Raw genomic sequence first — 19,078 nt, forward strand, 5'->3', positions numbered from 1 at the left:
GATTCTATGAACTTTCAAAGGTTGTCCCTCAGCAAGAAAATCCTGGGGGTGGTGAATGGGGACATAAAAGGTCTGGGACCAAAGAAATGATACTGGACACAGAAATTGATAAATACATCAATTAATATGATTTATGATTGACTGAAAATAGTATCAATTACTGTATGTTTAAGAAAAGGGGGAAATGAAAATTGTAAATTCCATAACATGACTGCTGGTGGAGGTGGTAAGTATAAAGCATTCAAGGTCCTCATCGTGGTTGGATGGTTATTAAAAATATTAAACAATTATAAACACTCTTGGAAAAATATATAACTATTATTTTGAAAGTACTACTAAAAAACCCTCAAACAACAATTAGAAATGTCTTATGTTGCTTCCTAGTCAGCAGAGGCATAATGAAAGAAGACTAAAATCTAAGAGGGGTAGGCATAGTTTCTGTTTTCAAAGAAGGTACTTTTAAAAAAATTTTATTTATTTATTTATTTTGGCCTCACCAGGTGGCTTGTGGGATCTTTGTTCCCTGACCGGGGATTAAAACTCTGCCCCTGGCAGTGAAAGCATGGAGTCCCAACCACTGGACCACCAGGGAATTCCCCACAGAGAGTACTTTTGAAAGTAAAGAAAGTTACTTTTTGACACCTCAGATTGCAAAGCCTAGCCAAAGTCTGTCAAATTACAGAAATGAGTATTAAATACCTGCTTTATAAGCACTTTCCCCAAAAATGAAGCAGGGCAACTAGGTGGAATTTGCATGAATTCACTGAGAAAAAGTTATACCAACCTGGCTTGATTCTCTGCATTCTTTTTTGATTTTTAAAAAAAATTTTACAAAATTTTTGTGAAAAGAATTAGAAAACATGGAAAAGAAATTGTGCTGTTAACAAACTAGTGTGTGTGTGTTATGGCTGAGTTGCTAGGTTAGCAGAAGGGTGTGACATATGGGGGATGCAGGGAGAAGAACACTAGACTGAGGAGACTGAAGCCCTGACTATTCAGATACATAAGGAAGGAGATGGTCCAATGGGGCAGCCCAGGCATCTAGACTCTGATGTCCAATAATGTGGATTTGCATCAAACTACCTTGGCCAAATGACTCCAGTTTCACTTGCCTTCTTCACGCATGAAACAAGGGGATAGCAGGGTGTAGCGAAGCCTGTTGTCATCTAATCCACTGCTTCCCTCAGCTTTAAAATTCTATGAAACTAAAAAAAATTACATGAATCAAAACAAAATCATATGGTAATATATATGCTGGTGCTCTGTGACAACACAGAGGGATACAGTGGGGAAGGAGGTGGGTTCAGGATGGAGGAGATGCATGTATACCTATGGCTGATTCATAGTGATGTATGGCAAAACCCATCACAGTATTGTAAAGTCATTATCCTCCAATTAAAATAAATAAATTAAAAAAAATCATAAAGCTAATGTGTTAAGTCTCCAGAAAAGACAAAACTGGAAGAGTAAGGGTGAAGAATGAAAAAGCATTCAGACTTGTGTCAGAATTGGCTGAAATCACTATCATGAAATTTAATAGGAAGAAACAAAGACCTCAATTTAGAGGAACAAAAGATTGTCTCTGCAAATATTAATACAAAATGGCATAGATGTGGCTTGATAATTCATTCAAAAAGAGCTAGATATTTTAATATATGCTCTTGGAGCCAATGATATGGTGGGATGATTAGACTAAATGAATGAACTCTCAGGCTAGAGTAGCAGAAACAGTGTTTATGGTCATGGAGGCACAAATCCCACAGTGGGCATATTTCATTTTATTATTTTTTAAACACTTATTTGTTTGGCTGCACAGGGTCTTAGCTGCAGCATGTGGGATCTAGTTCCCTGACCAGAGATTAAACCTGGGCCTCCGGCATTGGAGCCTGGAGTCTTAACCACTGGACAACCAGGGAAGTCCCAGGAATACCTCATTTTACTGTGCTTCCCAGATACTAGGTTTGTTTGTTTGTTTCCCCCACAAACTGAAGGTTTGTGGCAACCCTGCACAGAGCAAGTCTACTGGTACCATTTTTCTAACATTTGCTCACTTTGTATCTCTGTGTCACATTTTGGTAATTCTAGAAATATTTCAAATTTTATTATTATATTTGTTAAGGTGATCTGTGATTAGTGATTTTTGGTGTTACTACTGTAATTGTTCTGGGGTGCCACAAATTGTTCCTATATAAGACGGCAAACTTATAAATGTATATGTTCTAACAGCTTCACCAACTGGCCATTCCCCATTTCTCTACTTCTCCTCAGACCTCCCTATTCCCCGAGATGTAACAATATTGAAATTAGGCGAATTAATAACCTTACAATGACCTCTAAATGCTCAAGTGAAAGAAGTGTCCCATGTCTCACTTTAAACCAAAAACTCAATAGAAATAATTAAACTAATGACGAAATAATATCTAAAGCTGAGACAGGCTGAAAGCTAGGCCTCTGGCACCAAATGGTTAGCCAAGTTGTGAATGCAAAGGAAAACCTGAAGTAAAGTAAAAGTGCTATTCCAGTGAACACATGAATGATAAAGAAGTGAAACAACTTTACTGCTGATATGGAGCAAGTCTGAGTGATCTGGATAGGAGATCAAATGAACCACAACATTCCCCTAAGCCAGAGCAAGGCCCTAACTCTCTTTAATTTTATGAAGGCTGGAAGAGGAGAGGAAGCTTCAGAAAAAAATCTGGAGCTAGCAGAGGTTGGTTCATGTAGTTTAAGGAAAGAAATTGTCTCTGTAACATAAAAGTGCAAGGTGAAGCAGCAAGTGGTGATGTAGAAGCCACAGCAAGTTATTCGGAAGATCTAGCTAAGGCCATTAATGAAGGTGGCTACTAAACAACACATTTTCAATGTAGATGAAATAGCCTTATATTGGAAGGAAAGACATCGGAGACTTTCACAGCTGGAGAGAAGAAGTCAATGTCTAAATTCAAAGCTTCAGAGAACAGGCTGTCTCTCTTGTTACGGGCTAATGTAGCTGGTGACCTTAAGTTGAAGCCAATGTTTATTTACCACTCTGAAAATCCTAGGGTCCTTAAGAATTACAGTAAATCTATGCTGTCTGTGCTCTATAAATGAAACAAGAAAGCTTAGATGACAACACATCTGTTCACAACATGAAGTGCTGAATATTTTAAACCAGCTATGGAAACATAATGCTCAGAAGAGGATTCCCTTCAAAATATGAAGGGAACTGACAATGTATCTGGTCACACAAGAGCTCTGATGGAGATCTACAGTGAGATTCATGTTGTTTTCCTGCCTACTAATGCAACGTATGGGCTTCCCTGATGGCTCACGGATAAAGAATCTGCCTGCCAATGCAAGAGATGTGTATTCGATCCCTGGGTTGGGAAGATACCCTGGAGAAGGACACGGCAACCCACTCCAGTATTCTTGCCTGGAGAATCCCATGGAGAGAGGAGTCTGGTGGGCTACAGTCCATGGGGTCATGAAGAATTGGACATGACTGAGCGACTAAACAACAACAACGTGTATACATTCTGCAGCCCATGAATCAAGGAGTAATTTTGAATTTCAACTCCCACTGTTTTAAGAAAGACAACTTGTATGGCTATAGTTGCCATAGACAGTGATTTCTCTGATGAATCTATCCTGGGCAAACTATAATGAAAACCTACTAGAAAGGATTTAGCATTCTAGATGCCAAAAGAACATTTGTAATTCATGTGAAGAGGTCAAAATTACATTAACCAGTCCAACCAGAGTTTAGAAGAAGTTCACTCTATCCCTGATGGATGACTTTGAGAAGTTCAACACTATTTCTAGGAAGTAACTAAAAATAATTAGAACTAGAATTGGAAATGGAGCTTTTTTGTGACTGAATTGTTGCAATGTCATGATAAAACTATAGCGACTGAGAAGTTGCTTCTCATTCTTACAGATAACTCTGTGATTTTCATTAGCTTTGAATGTCTGCTTCCCTGGTGGCTCAGACGGTAAAGTGTTTGCCTGCAATGTGGGAGACCCAGGTTTCATTCCTGGGTCAGGAAGATCCCCTGGAGAAGGAAATGGCAATCCATTCCAGCACTCTTGCCTGGAAAATCCCATGGACAGAGGAACCTGATAGGCTACAGTCCATGGGGTCACAAAGAGTCAGACACAACTGAGCGACTTCACTTTCACTTTGAATGTCTGTCATATTATCTATACTGATTGAAATGTACTTACTTCTAATGCATAATATACAGGTTTATCTCTGCCGAGTTTATAAGCCACTGTGGTCAGAAGGCCATGTTCAGAAAATACACACTGTAGAAAAGAGAAAAAGAGTTTATAGCCAGGAAAACAAAAAGACAGCATAAGATTTCTAAAGCAAAAATGATCTAGTTATAACTCAATAAACATGACAATTTAGAAAATATATCTTAAAAATCAATATTACCAGTTTTAAGAACAATACACTTGGCAGACTGGGATACACTACTATATATAAAACAGATAACTAATAAGGATAACTAATAGCACAGGAAACTCTACTCAACACTCTGGGTTGGGAAGATCTACATGGAATGACCTACATGGAAAAAGATCTTAAAAAAGTGGGCATTCTTTGCTGTACACCTGAAACTACCACAACATTATAAATCAACTATTAACTCCAATAAAAATTATTTTAAAAAGAACAATACACTCAAATAGTACAAAAAGTTTATCCCTTGTTGGAAATTGGACTTGAATTAAGAATCTGACAAGCTCCTAGTGAGATATTCTACTAACACAATTAAAAACACACATATAAAAGTTAAAGAACCTAAAATGGTTCTTACAAGAATGCTTAAAATGTAATACTCATCATTTTTATTGAGCTCTAAATTAAACCCTGATAAAAAATTTTTAAAAAGCTGCTGACTCAAAAGTTACTTAATAGCAAATTATGTTGAAGTATTATTTATATGAAGTTAAAGAAGACTTCCATGAATCTTTTAATTTGAAAAACACCAACCTTACGGCCTGTGTTACATAGTAAGAAGCAGCCTGTTCCATACCTACAGTTAGGGGAAGAATGAACAGTAGGACAATTTTATTAAAAGTAAATGCTGAAACGTTAATAATACAACATTGACATTTAACATAGAACAATAAAAGAAATGAAATTTTTAGAAAAGTTTCAAAAGTTAACAAATATCACATACACTCTTGGAATAATGTTTTAAAGAACAGTCTAGGGATTTCCCTGGTGGCCCAGTGGTAAAGAATTCTCCTGCCAATGCAGAGAACACTGGTTTGATCCCTGGTCTGGGAAGACCCCACATGCCACAGGGCAACAAAGCCCATGTGCTACAACTACTTAGCCCACATGCCTCAAAGCCTGTGCTCTGCAACAAGAGAAGCCACCACCATGAGAAGCCCAAGCACCACTAGAATGTAGCCCCCACTTGCCACAACTAGAGGAAGCCTGCACAGCAACCAAGACCCAGCATGGCCAAAAATTAACAAACAAATATTTTAAAAATATGTGCTTCCTTAAAAAAAAAAAGTCTAGAAGAAAATGTACTTAGTGGAATCCTAATGGAAAAACTCAACATTCAAAACACTAAGATCATGGCATCCAGTCCCATCACTTCATAGCAAATAGATGGGGAAAAAATGGAAACAGGGACAGACTTTATTTTCTTGGGCTCCAAAATCACTGCAGATGGTGACTGCAGCCATGAAATTACAAGATGCTTGCTCCTTGGAAGAAAAGCTATGACAAATCTAGACAGCGTATTGAAAAGCAGAGATATCACTTTGCCTACAAAGGTCCATATGGTCAAAGCTGTGGTTTTTCCAGTAGTCATGTAGGGATGTGAGAGTTGGACCATAAAGAAGGCTGAGGGCCAAAGAATTGATGCTTTCAAACTGTGGTGCTGGAGAAGACTCTTGAGAGTCCCTTGGACTGCAAGAAGAGCAAACCAGTTAATCCTAAAGGAAATCAACTCTGAATATTCATTGGAAGGACCAATGCTAAAGCTGAGGCTCCAATACTTTGGCCATCTGATGCAAAGAGCTGACTCATTGGAAAAGACCCTGATGCTGGGAAAGATTGAGGGCAGGAGGATGGGGCGGCAGAGGATGAGATGGTTGAATGGCATCACCAACTCAATGGACATAAGTTTGAGCAAGCTCCAGGAGTTGGTGATGGAAAGGGAAGCCTGACGTGCTGCAGTCCATGGAGTCACAAAGAGTCGGACATGACTGAGTGACTGAACAACAATGAAAAAATGCAAGTATAGTATTTGGAGTTTAGTCGTAACCCAGGTTCCTGTTTATATTAATAAAATAGCACTGAGTTACAATAAATCCTAAATTCTCTCACAGTTACATCTCTACTAATCCACATATAGTGAAACATCATGGCTAATAGCCATTCAGCAATGGGGCAGGCCGGCCTAGCTCCATCATTAGGCAGCCATAAACCTCTGGCATGGAGAGGGTGTAGGTCCAGCGTGGGGGAAAAGTGTAGCTGGACTTTGGCACAGGAGTAGCTAGGAGGGAAGAGCTATTGCTGGTCTATCTTCTCCCTTCCCTGTGCAGGATAGGGTGTTCTAACAGTGCTCAGAGAGTCAGAGCCAGCATGTAGCACAGCTGCCAGGCAAGAACTGAATTTACTTTGTGGTGGCCTTATCAGCAAAAGCTTTGGACTCTGCAACAAATCTGGCACTTGGACATGCATGAGTGGTTCTGAATTGTGCCAAGCAGATAAGTGGTTCAAGCTGATAGCAGCAAGGGTCTCATGGCAACACTTTTCAAATGAGTTGGCTGTCATCCCTGGCTCACCACAGCTGTCCTAACCTGCCTGGGATTCCCTCCCCACAGGCCTTGCTGCTGTGCTCTGTGACTTTCATTAGCCCAGGTGGGAGAACGGGGAGGGCTCAGCCCAGGGGTGCACAGACAGATCCCAGCAGATGCTGCTATTTATATCAGTCAGTGCTAAGCCAACAGACCCCTCTGACTGTGTTTGTCTTATGGAGCAAACAGAAAGGGGGCAATTTTTTTTTTTTGAAAAACATCTTTCCAGGAACCACTGATGTGAAGAAGAATTCACCCAAGACCATCCATCTCTTTTGCTTGATTCAAGCATGATTGTGGGCTGCTTGATGACCAGCCAGCACATTCAGGGAGCACGGCATCCATCAGTATCTACCTCAGTTTTCAAAGATACCAGTCAAATAACACTAGGTTCAGGTAATAATACATTTATGAAGTCAAAACACATAAATCTCTATACCTTTTTACTTCTGTGATGCTGAAAAAGCTACATATTTTAAGTCAGTCTCCATGAACAAATATTCATAAAAGTGGAAGTTAATTATCTGTTCCACACTTTATAAAGGAGAAATCTGTACTGATTTAGTCCCCAGATAAACACTATGTATACTGAACAGTAGTGTACAAGTCCTAAATTATGAAATTGACACAGAGGCTCAAGGTACTTCATAGAAGTAAATTCTTAAGTTCATGTACACTTAATAAGTAATTAATGAGCATTATCAACACATGAAGAGACTTCTTTGCTACATTTAGGCCACAGCAATTTTTTTTGTGTGGTCGAACAGTATGTGGGATCTTAGTTCCCCAACCAAGGATAGAACCCATGCAGTAGAAACTCGGAGTCTTAACCACTGGACCACCAGGGAAGTCCCTAGGCTACTGCTTTCAAAGCCATATATAGGCAATTATTTTCTTCTTAAATTTTATTTATTTTTTTCTTCCCAGTCATCAAAAATGTATGGGTTTTTCAGCACTTATATGGTCTACCAATCCTTTCTCAAGATTCTACTGTGTTCAGACAGTGGGGGTGGTGGGGTGGGAGTGTGTGAGTGGTCCTAGTTGAATCTGTGGAAGAGGCAGGAGGCCTCTGCTACTACACTTAGAGCCTCTGGGAGAGAGGAGGCACGTAAAACACAAGCTTAAATTAAAAACACAAACGAACAAAATTTCCCAAAGTTGGAAAGATCCTATTAATCTAACAAACTGTCTACTTCACTCCTCCTTCCTGGATGGTTGCCTGTTTGCATAGCACATTCTGTCCTGCTGTCTCTATCTTCTACTTACCTGCATCTCTTCTGACCATTTGTAACCTGGCTTCCATCTTGAGCATTGTATTAAAGCTTCATTCTTGGAGGTCACCACTGAAGACCTGATTTCTATGTCCTTTTTGTTCTATTTTGCACTGCTGACCAGGCCCCTCTCTTAAAGAGAGACCCTGGTAGAGTCTTAAATAGAGACCCTGAATCTCCACATTAATGACTCACTACATTCTATTTGTCTGAATTCTCCATCCAGTCATTGCTTCCTTCTTCTAAATATCTCCTCTACCTATATACTTTTTCTTGGTAATTTCATCAATTCTTATTGCTTCAAAAATCACCTCTAAATATGGGAAACTCAAAATCTATACTTTTATACTACATTCATTCCCCATGACCATGTATGTATAATGTATAGCCTACCAGTATCACCAACGTATCCCAAACACAAAGTCTTGAACCCATTCCATACTTTGGCTACGTCTAACCACTGGGACCAGGTGACTAGACTCCATAACTGCTTCCTGTCTCGTGTTCCTCTGCAGTGCCATGGACATCCACCCATACCTCCATCTCAGTCCTCCTCATCCTTCTTAGTCTTTGTTGCTGTTACTGAGTTGCTGTAGCCGCCTCCATGTCCTCTCTGCCTCTAGTTTTTCCTTGCTTTATTTTTTTTAATTTAGTTGTTTATTTTTGGCTATGCTGGGTCTTCACTGCTGAGCGGGCTTTATCTAGTTGCGGCAAGTGGGGGCTACTCTCTAGTTACAGTGCTAGGGCTTCTCATGGTGGTGGCTGCTCTTGTTGTAGAGCACAGGTCTAGGTGCGGGAGCTTCAGTAGTTGCAGTATGTGGGCTCAGTAGCTGTGGCTCCTCGGCGCTAGAGCACAAGCTCAGTAGCTGTGGCACAGGGGCTTAGTTGCTATGCGGCATGTGGGATCTTCTGGGATCAAGGATCGAACCGTGACTCCTGCACCGGCAGGCAGATTCTTTACCACAGAGCCACCAGGGAAGCCCTCTCCTCACTTTAACCCAGGACTGCCATATCATTAATGAACAGCTCCAGTCATCTCTGAACAGCAGCCCCCAAACCTTCAGGAAGTATCCCATTGCCTTCCAGAAAAAAAACAAAAACAAAAACAAAAACAAAAACTCCTTACTCTGGAATTTAGGGTGTCACACCACCTTAGCCTTATTTCCCCACAATCACTTCACTACCCAACTGTTCTCTACATTCTCTAAATAAAGTTTTCCATTTCCTTATTTGCATCTTAGTTCAGTGTTCCACGTATTCACCAATACTGCTCAGTCTTCAAAACGTCTCACTACTAACAATCTTTGTGATTTTTCTTCCCTCCCTTTGAAACCCAACAGCAGTACTTCCAAGTTTCTTATGGCACATAAGTTCTGATCTATACTATGATGAACTGTATATCTGTGATCTTTTCCTTCAGGAAGAGAAACATGAGCCAAAGATCTTACAATTCTTCCCCTCTTTCAACCTGCAGGGGCTGCTGAGGTACTCAGACTGCCCTCCCTAACTTAAATCCTGCATTTCCAGAATTGGCTGATAATGCTTAAGAGGGAGGGGAGCATAAACAGAAACAAAATCAACTTTGTGCAACTTTACTGGGCACCTCCCATGTGCTTTACAGTGTCAGGTACTTGCCAAAGAGAGATAGCATCTGCTTTACTAGCTTTAGGGTGCCAGGCAGAGGAGGAAAGAAGAGGGCAGTGGGGATAGCCTACTTTTCTATCATTTCTCTGACTCCTGACTTAGCTACCTGGAATCCAGAATTCAAAGAATATGTTTCTAGACCCACAGGATACCATGACCTGAGAAGAATTTTCCTATCTCTCCTCTCAGAAAAACTGTCACCCAAATGTCACACTTTTGCATGAGGACTTCTGACCCTACTAGAGTATAAGAACACTACATCTAAAATATAGAGACATTCCGTTACTGACAAAAAGGAGAATGTAAGCACTGAAGTTAACATTAATGAGAGAATTAGAAAATGCTCAACAGGACTTCCCTGGCAGTCTGGAGGTTAAGACTCCACACTGTCACTGCAGGGGGTGTGGGTTTGACCCCTGGTCGGGGAACTAAGATCCCACATACTGTGGGGTGTGGCCAAAAAAAGAATCCTCAAGATAAAAACCATTAAAGGTAGACAGCCTGCTGCCAGAGCTATGGAAATCTTTTCCACACAGGGGACAGTAAAGTATATAAAGGTCAAGTGCCCTATATTGAATCAGCTGGATTCGGATGCAAAGACTGCCTTCCTCACTTACTAGCTTAACTTCTCTGAGTATCTGTTTTTCTCATCCTAAATTGGGAGTCATCTTAACACTCTTAAATATGGGGCTTGTTATAGACTACATGTGTGACTATTAAGAAGATGAGATGAGAAGAAAAATGCACAAAATCTCTACTTCTGTCATTCCTTCTGCTTTGTGTTGAAGCAGAAACTTCAAATGACGGGGAGAAAGCATAGTGCCAGAGAAATAACTTTGAAAAATCCCACAAAAATATGACTTTGAAATTAGTGAGAAAGTCTTGTGCAGGAACAATATGTTGAAAATTAGAGTTTCATCATGGCTTTCTTCCCTCTGCTCAGCCTCCCTCCAACAACCTCTGCAAAGGGCAAGAATACTTCATTTTTTATTATTTAAATTTAAAAAAAAAATTATATTCATTTTGGCTGCCTGTATGGCATGTGGGATTGTCACATTCCCTGACTAGGGATCGAACCCATGCCTCCTACATTGGACGTGTAGAGTCTTAACCACTGGACCACCAGGGAAGTCCGTCCCAAGGCAAAAGTACTTTAAACCAGCATTTAGTTTCTGTATGGGAAAGGTTTTGAATTTTATAAATTAAGATTTTCACAAGCTTCATCAGTATGTTTACATATGCCATGGTTTGATTTACGTGAAGGAGATGAAGAAAAACAAATGGCAAAAAGTGTAAACATATATAATTGTATTGGCACTCTTGAACTATTAATTTTCAGTCTGGAGAAACTTCAAAAGCTTTTCCTCATTCCAAACACCAAAGGGAAAAACAAACAAACAAGACCCCGTTGGTTTGCAGGTCTGTTTCTTAAAACTCACGTGTTTTTGGCTTGTCCATCTTGGAAGCACATTTGTCCCACCAATGCAGCAGACTGGTCTCCCAAACACTGAAAGGATATATGACAATAAAGAGTAATAAGATAATATTATCCATTTTCTTTTTAGGAAAGCCATAAGATTTATTTTTCCTTCTTCATTTAAGAAGGAGCGAACTGTCTTATATTCTTTGCATTACCTCCATTTGGCCATTGCCCTATGTGTTAATGCTCCAAACAGGGATAGGAAGGGAGAGTTAGAATTAATTTACTCAACAAAATTCTTAATAGCCCACACTGCATCCCGTCAAAACAAGAATTAGCCAATCCTTCTGCTCTTACTTATTTTCCATAGTTAAAGGAGGAACAGATTGATTAAGGTAAGCCAGAACATGAAAGGGGGTGGGGTAGGGAGGTGGTAGGGAGATGTTTGGTGATGAAACTTACCCCAGATATTGGCACACCTTCCAAGGCCCCAGCTTTCTAATGAAATTTTAAAAAAGGATTATGAATAATCACAAATTTGGCTCTAATAACATAACTGTAATAGAAATGAACACAAATAGCAACATGCCAGAGCATGTGGGCAGACAAGACAAAGCAAGTGTTTCAACTACATGAGTGGTTCAGAGAGAGAGATACTAGCAATATTCCTTGAAGAGACATGGACATGAAACACTGGACAGGGAGCCAGGAGTTGCAGGATCTACTCCTGGTTAGTTAGTTAGTTAGTCACCGAGCAGGCTGCTGAAACTTCTCTATACCTCAATTTATTCATCTCTAAAATCGGCCTGAGCTTATATGAATGCCACAGACCATTAGTTCTTTGCTATTATTGCTGTTACTATGAACAGACTAACACATCCTTCATAATGAACACAGAGCTATCAAACTAGCATGGAACATGTTTATTTTGGAAGGCTGAACTTTACGAACTGTTCTTCCTACCCAAACTGCTCTTGATAAATAAGAAACAAGAGAGAGGTTCAGGTATGGGGCATTATTTGTTCATAGCCAACATCATTCTTCACGTTTTGATAAGCAAGAGTTAATTTGTGTCATGAATAGTGGTTTTGATTTTGAACCAGTATGGCTAGCACTCTAAGGAAAAAATGAGATTTAAGTGACTGACTGTGAACTTTACCAAATTTAATTTTGAAAAAAATACTTACACTAATACAAACCAACATGTATTGATATCAAGGAATTAGGGGAAAGGAATATGATCCCCAAAGTACCTGTGATGTATTGGATTGGCTTAAAAGTTCATTCGGGTTTTTCCATACCATCTTACAGAAAAACCTGAACAAACATTATGATGAACCTGATATTAGGAAGAGGACCAAACAAAAGCTTTCATCTGACCTTTCAGTCTGCCATTTCTCTGGGAGCTTTGGGTTCCCCCTCTGTGATAGTGAGGGGAAAAAGAGAAGCCACCTCACACAGCTATGGTTAGGAAATAAGAGCATGCATGTGGAAATCATTCACAAAATAGAAAATACCCACTAGATAGTGGGGCAATATTTTATTTCTTTTATGCTTTTGGGTTAATCCAAGACCTTTTATTTACTGTATATATTCTTGGACAATCTGAACCTGGCTTATAAGTGAAGTGAATCAGGAAACCTAGAGACTGGATATGTAAGGTATTCAGATACTGGAAGAAGTCTTTGCTTACACTATTCAAGTTATTATCAAACTACCAGCAGAATCTACTATGTGCGGTCAGGCACGGAAAGCGCTCTTTTTTCTTTACAGGGAGGGGGTCCCTGAAGGATTCCTGGGAATATTCTCTGGTGAAGCATGCAGAAAAAGTGACAGTGCATTTCCAACTAACTGGTCTGAAAGGTCGGGCAAGATGTCATTTAAGAGACGTAGAGAACATCTAAAAACTATACCTCATTTTCCTATTATGCTACAGCCCAAAAGCACATCACAACTGTACTTTGTAATAGGGACTATCACAATTTCTCATTTCAGAAAACTATCTTAGTCTTTTATTTTGAAACATCACTCCTAGTTTTATGGAGGACTTAAAAAGAAACAAATAAGATTATGTTTTAATAATAACTAAAGCTTCATTAGAGCTTATAATAATTTGCAGGGTCATGGAAGAGTCTGGATTAATTTGCTGAGTAAATGGATTTCTGCTTATCTAAAACTAAATGGAAATGCACTGTATCTTTTCCAAATGAATGGGTAGCATCATTGGTGGGCAACCTACTCACCGGGCTATGAGAGATTTTCTATAGTCAGCAAGGGGGAGAGAGGGGGACAGAAGGATAATATTTTAAATGCAAGAGAAAACTAGGCCAGTTAAATGTTTTTTCAACCATTCTCTGAAACTGTTTCTCAAGAACAGTTTTTTTTTCCTCTGACCCAAGTCAGTTTATAGGTAGCTATGAAATTATCAAAGCACTTTTAAACTGTAGATAAGCAATGATTATGCTTCCCTTAAAAAATGCCATGTTGCCTTAAAAGGCTTTATTATAAATGAAACACTTAAGACTTCTTGCTTAAGTTTTAACCAGAACACTCGGGTATTCTAGTGTATTAAGTCTATAAGTAGACTAATACTTTTTATGAAATGTCCAAACATTATTTTTTGGTAATTAATCTTAGACTTTTCTTAATTTTTACCATACATTCTAGATTTTTGAGCTTAAACACCAGTTCAAATCATCCTAGAGGTTTTCATTCCTGGTGTGTAATCAGAAATACTCAGCGATGCTATGTGTAATTTGTGCTTAGACTACTTCTTCTGTGGGTTTCAATGAAAGCAACAGTAAAAATGCCTATGATGAAAACCAGTTTAATTAACAATCACAAATTAGAACAGACTCTTTGCTTTCAGCTTCCCTGCTAAAGTTGTGTTCAGGCTGACAAAGAATCTAATATGAGACATGGTCTGGCCATTAAAGGAGATTCAACAGGAAAAAGAATGCCACTAAAATGTGAAGAGACCTTCCTATAAATTAAAAGCAGGCAATGCAACTACTAAACAGTTATTTGGATTAAAAGAAGAAACTGGCTCAAATATTCCCTTATCACCTACCACAGTTAGATTATCTCATCAATACTTCAAAATACTCAAAGAAAAGCCAATAAAGTTCATAACATATAAAATTTTATATGTAGTTTTATATAAAGTATACATAAAACATAAATTGGCAAGAAGGACTCAAGAATTTGAAGTTATAAAACTATTTAGACAATACTAAATTCTTATTTTACATACTGCCAACATTCATAAAAAATTCATGGGTCTCAAAATATAAAACATAACACAACTGACTTTTGAATTCTGAATAGTAAGGTTTTTATTAAGATAAAAATTAAATTTAAAAAATTTCTTTTTCTTTTTACCATTAGGCCATAGATCTCTGAAGAACTCCGGACATTTGGAAGAATTTTCATTGGAATTTCAAAAAATCTAAAAAAAAAAACAGTAAAATAAGATTGGGTATATAATGCTATTTTAACTAAATATCTAGAAACATTTATATGAATTTAAAGGCATGCAAACAAAAATTAAAAACAGGCATATTTGAGAGTTGAGTTAAATGGGAAGAAATAAATAAGCCAGCAGTAGGCAACTCCGGTACTCTTGCCTGGAAAATCCCATGGACGGAGGAGCCTGGTGGGCTCCAGTCCATGGAGTCGCTAAGAGTCGGGCACGACTGAGCGACTTCACTTTCACTTTTCACTTTCATGCATTGGAGAAGGAAATGGCAACCCACTCCAGTGTTCTTGCCTGGAGAATCCCAGGGACGGGGGAACCTTGTGGGCTGCCGTCTATGGGGTCACACAGAGTCGGACACTACTGAAGTGACTTAGCAGCAGCAGCAGGCTTAGATATTTAACACTAACTTTACATAAAGAAATCAATACAAAAGCAAAAGTACACAAAAAACAAAGTACTTTTATAAAGGAACCTAATTTTCCTTGAAGAATCATTGAGACAATTACTTAATTTGGCCTATTTATTATATATGCAGTAATAGTCTCTTACAGGGAGCCCAGTCTTGTGCTCTGTGATGACCCAGAGGGGCAGGATGTGGTAGGGGAGGGAGGCTCAAGAGGGAAGGTGTATATATACATATTCACATTGTTGTATGCCAGAAACCAACACAACATTGTAAAGCGATTATCCTCCAATTAGAAAAAAAGAGTATACAACATAGACTTGTATATTGTAGTTAAATATCACCAAAGTTTGGTGCTCCACTGACAATCTGAAAATAATTCAGATTTAGGTTATAGACAGGCAACAAATTGGAAAACTATCATGAGGGCAAAACACAACTCACTCGCAGAGCTCTTTATCCCATTCCAAAGAATGGATGTTGAAAAGCATCGTCCTGCTTGCATTTGTTACATCTGTACAATGGACACCTCCACTGGCTCCTCCTGTCAAGCTCTGGACAGAAGAACATGACATGTTAAATCTGTACTTATTTGCAATTTAATTTCTACTTTGTCAAGAGCCAGAATCTGTTGCAGAGCCCATACAGCAAGAGAATGGAACGTTTTAACCTTTCAATTACTTCATCTTCTAGTGTTCCTTGGTGTCCAACAGAAATACAATGTAACAGAACCACATTGACCCACACATGTAATTGGATATTTTCTAGTTGCTACAATTAAAAAGCATAAAGAAGCAGGTGAAATGAATAATACTGTAAGTTTTATTTAACTTAATATATTCAAAATATCCTTTCAACATATGAAATTATTAATAAGACATTTTACCTTTTTTTGTATTAACTCTTTGAAATGCAGTGTATATTTTACACTCATGCACATCTCAATTCAGACCTGCCACATTTCAAGTGCTCCATGGCCATATGTGGTCAAGTGGCTATCATAGTAGACAGCAGTTCTAGTTAATGGTTAATGAAAACAAAAAAATCAGCTTTGCTTTCATCCTTTTATCTTTGGAAGATGCAGAGTCTTATTAAATTTGATGTGCCTACCTCGTGGGATGTTATTGACCTGTGTTGCTCCTGTTCTTGCTGTATGCGTGCATATGTGTGTGTGTGTGTGTGTGTGTGTGTGCCTGTTTTGAAGTAACAATTCTCACCGGGCTGCACTGCACTGACCCAAGCTCTGAAAGCAGAGCTTTAAACTCTCTAATGTTAATACCCTTGGACCTGAACTACAAGGACTGCTGCTTTCTTTTATGTAGAAGCAGCGAGGAGTAAGAAAGGAACAGAAGTGCAGTAATGGCATCATGTGGGAACAGGGGAGGAAGGGGACAGCTCAATGTGCTCCCTCGAGTGTCCTGCAGCTCCTAGTTCAACATACTGCCTTACTCTGGCTCCAGGCAATGGTGAGAACTATTGTCCGAATTATTTCAACTGTGACTAAAACATATGAAAACTGCTGGCCATGAACACAAAGCATAACGTGCCCTGGCCAAGACAGGGAGGGCTGGGGAAGGCGCCACTTCCTGATAGAGGGTTTTGTCTGATCTGCTGTGTGGATCTGGCAAGCGACAAGAGGGGCAATGTTCCTTTAACATTCCCCTGAATGTTGGAAAAAAAATAATAATCCCACACTTACAGAAGTGTTTGCAAATGAAATTATATGTCTGGGATTTGCTTTAAAATTATCCATGGGGAGAAGGAGTGAGTATAGTGGGGACAAGTTTGGCCATAGCCAATGACTGTAGCTGACTCATTATTTTAGAGGTTCATGACACTATTCCCTCCACGTTTTGGGTTTATTTGAAAATACCCTTGAAAATAACTGAGAATAAGAAAGGCAGAGAGATAAGGAGAGGGAGGGAAGAGAAGATATGTATGTATCTGGGAAATGTTTGCTTCTACTCATTCATGTTCAGTTTAGGCAAGAAGATTATACATCAGAAATTTCCACTATGATTTTTCATATTGTGGCCTAACTAAGTAATAGACACCTATGCGATGTTGAAAGTAAATGCTAAAAAGTAGTCCCAGGTGTATTACCATGTTAAATAGTAGAAAATAGAAGAGATAATTTCTTCTAAGAAATGGCTAGTGGAAAAGAAATAGAGTTAACCCTTGTGCAACACAGGTTCAAACTGTGCTTCTATGTAGATTTTTAAAATAAAAACTATAGTATCACACAATCCGTAGATACAGACTGCTAACTATCTCTGGTGGGTCCTAGAGCCAGTCCCCTGCACGTACCAAAGGAGTGAATAATAGGCAAGGGATACAGGCGACTGAAATTTACTACTTGATAATTACCTAAATTAGTTATGCTAAAGGTAACAGACATGAGATATGGTTTTGGCAATCATCCTTCATTTTTACTGAAATAAGGCAAGAAAAAAATCAAAAGGAGGTAGCCAAAATTGCCTCTCAAATGGCAGCTGAAATTTTCTGCTGTTTTGTGAGTGGCTTTTCTTAATGATGCTGCCAACTAAAAAGTTTGAAACTCTCCACAGAAAAAAGATAAGCAATTTAAAAATGTTTTCCATACATACATGATTTTTAAACATACCCAAATAAGCCATGAATCAATGGTCCCAAAAAGAGCTCTATCTTCTTCAACAGCCTTTTGAACTTTTCTCACATTGTCAAGGAGCCAACGAAGCTTCACCGCACTGAAATAAGTGCTAAGTGGAAGGCCTGTCTTGGACTAAATACAGTTATGACATTCAGCCAGGAAATGAAATTCTTAACAGCTTAAAATAAAACACCAAATCAAAAAGGTCAACAAATTACAAAATATGCAATGACCCTAAAGGCAATCTCAAAGTATTATGGATAAAAAACACTTTTCCTATCTCATGGCACAGGAAAGCATGTTCATGAACAAAAATCAGAGTGATATGTTTGCAGTTCAAAGAGCATCCATGGAGCAAGATAAAGAGAAAATTAAATGACACATACCCTGAAACCTAGATAGCTCAGCCACAGATGTTAACTTTTGTGATAAGCTAGTATTACACACAGAACCTAGCCCAAAACCCTGCCTTTTATTTTATATTCAGTGAAATTAATATTTAAAACTATTGAAAATCAGAGAGTGCAAGTTTATCAATTCATAAACTAATCACCACAATCAGAAGATTGTTTTAAGATAGATAAGACTTAACAAAAACAATATGTTTGTGTGCTAAAAATATAAGAAATACACAGTCAAACACACATACATATTTAAATAACATAAAATTGGTGGACAATAGAGCTCAAAGACACGCCAGATGAAAGCAACCCAAAGTTGTTCTATTTAAGAAAGTAGTTGCCAGTTGAAACAGTGTTGTACACATGAAACTTATATGATTTTACAAACCAGTGTCACTTCAATTAATTTAAATAGTGTATGTGTGTGAGTTTGCATAAATTCCACAAATACATTCAACAAAGGGAGGGTTAACTGAATAAAGGATAGAGGGTAAAAATGAAACACAGGTTTCCTTGAGAATGGATCCAGTCCACTCATTTTAGTTAGCATATTAAACACTATATTTAGAAGGGCTGGTGAAAGTGATTAAAAAACATACATCAAAATAATGCAACTATCTTTTCCTTCTTGATCCCCATTCTCATTTAGCACCTCACCTAACTGCAGGAAGTGATCCCTTTTCCTTCTCACCTCCCATGGATACGCATAGTAAAAAAATCTCTAACTGTTTAACACTGTAATGCAACCTTGTAAGTTAAGAATCTTAGCTCACAGTTTACTGTGAAAAGATCCATGCTCAAAAATTATAATAGAAATGACATATGGGCTTTAGAAATAATAGAAATAACATATGCTTCTTTCATTTGAGGAACCAAGGGTCATCCCACAAACCAAAGAGTATGGTAGCATATTAAAAAGCAGAGACATTACTTTGCCAACAAAGATCTGTCTAGTCAAAGCTATGGTTTTTCCAGTAGTCATGTAAGGATGTGAAAGTTGGACTATAAAGAAAGCTGAGCGCTGA

At 38.5% G+C, this 19,078-nt stretch overlaps 1 protein-coding gene across 4 annotated transcripts in view; it reads right to left on the minus strand.

Moving 5' to 3' along the window:
- Positions 1-19,078, minus strand: part of GK (glycerol kinase) — a 75,418-nt gene that overhangs the window by 21,545 nt on the left and 34,795 nt on the right. For 2 of the 4 annotated variants that reach the window (XM_052662863.1, XM_052662861.1), the window contains 8 exons: positions 17,647-17,784; positions 15,468-15,577; positions 14,524-14,590; positions 13,386-13,403; positions 11,605-11,640; positions 11,162-11,229; positions 4,979-5,021; positions 4,204-4,284 (listed from right to left, as the gene is read on the minus strand). In XM_052662863.1, the coding sequence (XP_052518823.1) occupies positions 4,204-4,284; positions 4,979-5,021; positions 11,162-11,229; positions 11,605-11,640; positions 13,386-13,403; positions 14,524-14,590; positions 15,468-15,577; positions 17,647-17,784 (561 nt within the window). The remainder of the gene's footprint in view (positions 1-4,203; positions 4,285-4,978; positions 5,022-11,161; positions 11,230-11,604; positions 11,641-13,385; positions 13,404-14,523; positions 14,591-15,467; positions 15,578-17,646; positions 17,785-19,078) is intronic. The other 2 variants (XM_052662864.1, XM_052662862.1) reach the window with 1 other exon arrangement.

The sequence above is a fragment of the Budorcas taxicolor genome, chromosome X (assembly GCF_023091745.1).
Source record: "Budorcas taxicolor isolate Tak-1 chromosome X, Takin1.1, whole genome shotgun sequence".
Lineage (NCBI taxonomy): Eukaryota > Metazoa > Chordata > Mammalia > Artiodactyla > Bovidae > Budorcas > Budorcas taxicolor.